Raw genomic sequence first — 6,490 nt, 5'->3', positions numbered from 1 at the left:
CTTTGAGCATGACAATAAATTTCGACTATCTGAACAATGATCTGGGGAGCGTTTCATCAACATTTTGTCCAACATGTTGTCAGATCTGACATCTTTCCTTGATTTTGATTGGCTGATAAGCAATGTTACTATGGTAACTGTCGGATAAAATAGGACTTGTCGGATAAAACGTCTGACAAGTCCTTTCATGAAACGCTCCCCTGTTCTCCCTGTTCTTTATATATCTTTCTTTCTCTAGCTAAATTCCCTCTGTTATGTTTTTTGTGTGGAGGGGGCGCCCCCCTTCAGTATTGAAGTCAGAGACAAATGCGAGTATTGCTGCTTAAAGAAAGATGCGAAAATGCCCCCCCCCCCCCCGCCCTCCTCCCCCAATGCTTTGTTCTTTATTATGGGGCGCGGCCTTCGAGCGCGTGCTAAGAGAGGAATCCCTTTGGGAAATCCCCTAGTGGCTGTCTGATCCGCCCCATCCTTTTGTACGATCAGTGAATCCGCGCCAGCGCCGCTGGCTCTGGCGGCGAGCCAGCCAGCGCCCGATAGCACACGGTAGTCGGCCGCATATCGTTTAGAAACTACGTCTAGGTCGGAATGACTGTTCTTACTTTGAAGACAAGGGTGATCATCAAGGCCTTATTTTCACTTTGCACCGTCTATCTGATATACAGAATAATCTACGAATTCTGCATTTGGGGACGTTATGGCAGTGACTTTCTTTCGAATATTGTGATTTCCTCCCATGAAATCAAGAAGGACCGATTCGAATTCTTGAGCAAAGCCAAAGGCGCAGACTGGCCACAACACGTAAAATCTATTGTAAGTGAATTTCATACGGTATACTATATGCCTATTGTACGGGACAAGTACATTTTCCCTTCTTCACCCTCATTTAGTTGCTCAACTTGCCTTAAGCCTCAAGGTCGCATTCCCTCACAATCTGAATCTGCATCTATATACATGTCATAGGTCATAGTTGAATCAGCAAAATGTCGCTTGATGACACATCCATGCTAAATTTAGAAAGAGTTGTGCACTTGCATTTAAAAATAATACGTTACGGTTAGGCACCCCAATACCTTCAGCATTTTCTCTATCAAAGCCACTACGATGCACTGATCTCTCCACTAAGTGGAGAGATCAGTGCTACAATGAAGTGTGTGTGGAAACGACTCATTAAGTTATTTGCTGTATTGCCTATTGGAGCTGTTTTGTTATTATTTAAAATGTTTCCATGAAGGGAAGAGCTGCAATTCAATTGAGAAGGGGATTGAAGTTATTCCAGTAGATTACGTACAGTAGTGTTCACTAAGAGATAATCCTAGTTATTTGCGTAATTTATCCTTAATTTAAATACTATTGTGACAATTTATTAACAGCTAAAAGGCTGCATCGCATTAGTGTCTGAGGCTCAGAGGCCTTTATATAAAAAGTTAGACAATTTAATGATTTTAATGCCGGGGGAAGGGGAGGCAAGTTGAACACGATGATGGTCTACAAGTCATGTTAAAACCTGGTTTTCATGATCAGGCGATATATGCGCGACTTGTCTCTTTTTTTTATTCTTCAGGCGCGCATCCAGCGTCAGATCCTGCAAAGCATTTCATGGGCCCAATTGTCTGGGGACAATAGTGACTCTGATTGTGCATGGAGCCATACATTTCTTCGTCATAGTTGATGCTGGATACGCTAGTGTTCTTAGCGTGCCATTCCAATTATAGTTTTTGTCATTCTGGTGTTTGAAATTTAGCGTAGGATGGTTATTTTTTTCATTTTCTCAAGATCTTGTTTATTTCTTTTACTTCTGTTTTCTTCTTCTGTGGCCATAATATTAAATAATCACCCAGACTTGTTTATTGCCTTCACCTTCTTATTTCTCATTGGTTTATCTTATGAATTGGGTTCTTACAGTTTAGTTCAATCCTTCCACGCTCTTTATTTTGACTGGTTGTTATTCCTGATTTGAATTAATTAAATATATATGTAAATTGTTAAATGATCATGAGTTGAGCTGGGCAAAGTAGACCAGCGAATAAATATATCAGTGCACTACCAGACTTCATCGAGTTCAGTGAACTACAATTTGTTCCTGTGTCTACCGAGTTCAGTTCCACATCTTCTCTCCGTTTGCTGTTCTGTTTGATGAGTGATTGAGCTTATTCATCTCAGGTCACTTGTCTGGCATCTCAGGTCACTTGTCTCAAGTATAACAACACATCCAGAATAATAACAAAATCCTGTTTCTTCTTTACAATATTCAAAACATGATTAAGATATGTTGTGAAGGAAGAAAAGAAAATACATTATGTTCCACACAATTCTGTATTGTTATGAAAAGTACAACTTGAAGATTGAATAGCTGTCATAATTTGTACAAAAATTCAGAATATGATATTTCATCAAAAGATATAGATACTACATTATTTGTCTATTGAGAGATTACCTCCAGTACTTTGCCCTTTAAGAATGTTTAATCTTTAATTGTTACATCACTGTTTTTTTAACTGTTTGGTATGTTTCCTCACTCTCCACAGTATGACGGGAATTCCCCTGCTATCAATCCTCACCCGTACAAGTTCATCATCAACGAACCTAACAAGTGTCGGAATGAAGACGGCAGTATTAAGGAGGTGTTCCTGCTCGTGCTCGTCACATCCATCCACAAAAATACTGCGCTCCGTAGGACAGATAGGGAGACGTGGGCCAGTCAGAGTGAGATCGAAGGGAAAAGCATCATCACCTTGTTTCTTCTTGCCAACCCTTCCAAAGGCGGAACACATCACCAAGTCTCTGTGGACAAGGAGAGTGCACTCCACCACGACATCATCATGGGGGATTTCCAAGACTCGTACAAGAACCTTACGTTGAAGACCGTCATGGGCATGAAGTGGGTCTCGCAGTTCTGCCCGCACGTGAGGTACGTGCTGAAAACGGACGATGACATGATCGTCATGTATGAAAATCTGGTGAGGTACCTCTCCTCTCCTGCGGTCCCACCCAAAAACTTTGTTAGCGGCATCGTCGTACGTGCCGAACCTGTAAGAAATGAGATAAGCAAGTGGTACGTTCCGGAAAACATTTATCCACAAGCATGGTATCCCCCCTTCTGCTCTGGGTCAGGTTACGTCATGTCGGGTGATGTCGCGCGTAATGTGTATGAAGTATCCACTCATACTCCGTATTTGTATCTCGAAGATGTGTTCATGGGATTCTGCTTATTCCAGCTTGGAGTGTATCCACTGGCCAGCTCACAGTTTCATAACAATCGTGTTGACTACTCTACCTGTGTGTACAGGAGACTCTTTACGACCCACTACAGTAAGGCTGCGATAGCGGTTAGAGAAAATCTGTGGAGGCAAGTGATGAAAGATAAACAAACTCACTGTTACTTGTATTTCTTATAGTTTGTAGTTCCCACTGTCCAAGTATTTTTAAACTATTTTTATGAAAAAATTTATTTATGGGAATTTTTATGAAACATTAAGACTTTGTAACTTAAGGATTCATAGCTTTTTGTTGAAGCGTCTTGGTGTAGCGATTCAGACTCTCGCCTTGTAATCAGACGGTCATGTGTTCGAATCCCACCGCGGCCTAGCGTCCCTTGGCAAGGCGTCAATGACTTTGCCACTCTTCAACCAGGTGTTAAATGGGTACCCGGTAGGATGCAAAATCTTATGCGTTGTGCCAAGTAATCTTGGAACTTTCGTAGGAATGCTCCCCAGGGAGTGGAGAAAGTGCATACATTGTGTTGTGTTTGGGCATGCCAGGATCCGATGACCAGGGTAGTAATAATTACAATGTAAAGCACTTAGAAACATAAAGTAATAAGCACCATATAAATGTAACTATTAGTATGAACATATGACCATCAATGGTATGATCTGTCGCTTTGCTTTGTGTTTTGGCCCAGTGGGTGTTTCATAAAGCTGTTCGTAAGTTACGAAAAACATTACAAATGATTGGTGATCTTTTCTTGAGGTAAATTATGTGCACCAAATTTTCATCAGTGTGGATTTAGCTCTTAAGAAAAAAAAATCACCAGTCGTTCGTAAAGTCGTTCTTAAAGTTGCCAGTAACTTAAAAGAAACTTTATGAAACACCCACCTGGATTAGTTACTTTTCAGGCTTTCAAAGAGTATACTCGATCTTAACTGGTCATTGCCATTTTATGATCAATTGCAAACCTTGAGGCACCTCTGCGAAAGTCCAAACTGTAATTCAGGAGGGATCCCGCAAGGCATCTTTTCCTGTGTAATCATCCCATTCCATCACACACAAAGCAATGGGGAATGCAGCAAAGTGAATGTGACGTTGAATTTGAAAGAAAGTAATATCTTTGGTTAAAGGGGACCACAAATAGCAATAGCTGCTAATCAGGTGTGGCATCCTGTTCATAATTAACTCCTCAATATAGATGGATGCATGCTAACATCAGTAACATGTATTATCTAAAGGCTAAAATGAATTATACTGACAACTATTTCAATTAGAGTACATTTGGGCACAACGGATTATAATTTAAAAAAACAAAGACAAAACAAACACATATACATGTACATGTACATAGACATCTTTATATAGAGACACTTCAGTCATTTTCATTAAATTCTTGCATGATCTTCTTCATTGATTTTTGAAAGGAATTAACAAAATGTGATTGACCTTTTCCCTTGATCTGTATGCACTCTCGGAAGTACTAGACTATTATTGTCCTTGTGAATTCCAGCTCGATGACATGGCTTGCTTACGATTACAAATCTTTGTATCAGGGGCGGATCCAGGATTTTCCAAAGGGGGGGGGGGGGGCACATTTCCCAAGAAAAATTTGACAAGCATCGCTTTCAAAGGGGGGGGGCACACTTGTGTTAGAACGGCATATTTGTAATATTGAGAATGATCCAATATGTGTTGATTTTAATCAATAAATTTTGAAACTTTACATTATTATGCCTCTCAATGGGGGGGGGGGGGTGTACAGGCCAGATGTGCCCCCCCCCCCTGGATCCTCCAGTGATTTGTATGAGTTGATATGACTCCCTTTTTGTACAAATTCAGGAGATCCTAGATACTAGAGGCATTCTTACAGTGGTTGTATGACTGCCATTTTTATTCGCGAGATCATTTTATGATCTTGAGAAATGAGGTGGGTTTGTTTTTGTTTGACAACCATGGACTTTGAGTTCTTATCCATGGTTTTAAAAAGTTGTTGTCTGTGTTTGTGGTTTTTTTCCACTCTTTCTCTTTATATAAGTCCTGAAATAGACATGTGTCTGTGAATTTTAAATTCCAAGATATACATGTATGATTTATACTTTTGTTGATATTGAAAGATATGATTAAGTTTGAGTGTCAGATATCTGTGTATTCCGATTTTACTACTACAGGTATAAAAGTCTTAGCATTCTTTACTACTGTTTCTGTTGTGAAAATTGGACTTAAACTGCACCTAATCACTTTTATAAGAAAAGTGTAGTTTGTCCTAGTGGTTGAAAGTTTAGCAAGGGAAACAACTTCACTTTTCCTCATAAAAAGAAGAAACTATTAAAATTATGTGATGCATTTGTGAATTATTTTAATCCAGTAGCCCTTTTCATTACTGTTTTTCTTTTTACATTTTCAGTAGTAAACCTGACTTGTAATTGGACTTATATTTGGGCTAATAAGAGTGATCCAAACAAAATCTTCTCTCCAGGTTAAATGTCATATTGTCCATACCTGAGCAAAATTTACTGTGAGATATTTTATGTTTTAATGATTTAATAGACCACCTTCTTGGACAAGACAATACAATAGCAGGAATAAACTGAAATTTTCAAATTTATATGAATATAGCTGTTTCCAAAGTTTCAGGCAATATATATGATTTCAATATATTCAATCATGTATTTTAAATGGTAATACAATATCATTCACTTTGGTTTAAAGATGACAGAGCTATAACAGAGCTTATACATACTCATTAAAAAAAATACAAAGAGGAATCCTACATATTCATTTGCAAATGAATAAGCCTTGAGTTTGAAAAGCCTACTCCCCCCACCCGGGAAAAAAATGCTGATAAAACAAAACAAGAAAGAAAAGGGGAAAATGGGGGAAAATTTACAAAAATATTACTAAAACATTATAGTTAAAAAGTCGAGAGTCTCTTTCAATTTAGAGTAAATAACACATTTTCGTTGCAAAAAAAATTGTAATAACACTTGTATTACAAATTGGCCATAGATGAATGAGGGTATTTGAAATTTGGGGAAAAAAGATGAATAAAAGTGATACAAAGTTGATTATGACTAGCAACCCTCCATATTGACTGACTTAATCATGGTGGTGGTGGTGGTGATGATGATGATGATGATGATGATGATGATGATTGTGATGGTTGTTATGATGATGTTCGTGATAAGGTGATGGTGATTACATTTATAGTGGTAATTGGTGTGGTTGTGGTGGACAGGTGACAGTGGTGGTGTGGTGGTGGTGATGATGAATAGTGATGTTGATG

General features: G+C 38.7%; 1 protein-coding gene across 1 annotated transcript; it reads left to right on the top strand.

Moving 5' to 3' along the window:
- The first annotated feature begins 385 nt into the window (after positions 1 to 385).
- On the top strand, positions 386 to 6,275 carry LOC129282886 (beta-1,3-galactosyltransferase 1-like). Its single transcript, XM_054918776.2, has 2 exons — positions 386 to 810; positions 2,526 to 6,275. Exons 1-2 carry the CDS (start codon positions 586 to 588, stop codon positions 3,393 to 3,395), a joined length of 1,095 nt encoding a protein of 364 aa, XP_054774751.2. The 5' UTR covers positions 386 to 585; the 3' UTR covers positions 3,396 to 6,275.
- Positions 6,276 to 6,490: the final 215 nt, after the last annotated feature.

This window comes from Lytechinus pictus, chromosome 1 (assembly GCF_037042905.1).
Source record: "Lytechinus pictus isolate F3 Inbred chromosome 1, Lp3.0, whole genome shotgun sequence".
NCBI lineage: Eukaryota > Metazoa > Echinodermata > Echinoidea > Temnopleuroida > Toxopneustidae > Lytechinus > Lytechinus pictus.
Note: the sequence above shows the minus strand (reverse complement) of the source record. Positions and strands in the feature narration are given on the sequence as shown.

Bases quoted from the DNA above. Each gene is read 5' to 3' on its own strand.
- LOC129282886 (XM_054918776.2), top strand. From the start codon at position 586: ATGACTGTTCTTACTTTGAAGACAAGGGTGATCATCAAGGCCTTATTT. The intron at 811-2,525 runs GTAAGTGAATTT...CACTCTCCACAG, and splicing joins CACAACACGTAAAATCTATT to TATGACGGGAATTCCCCTGC.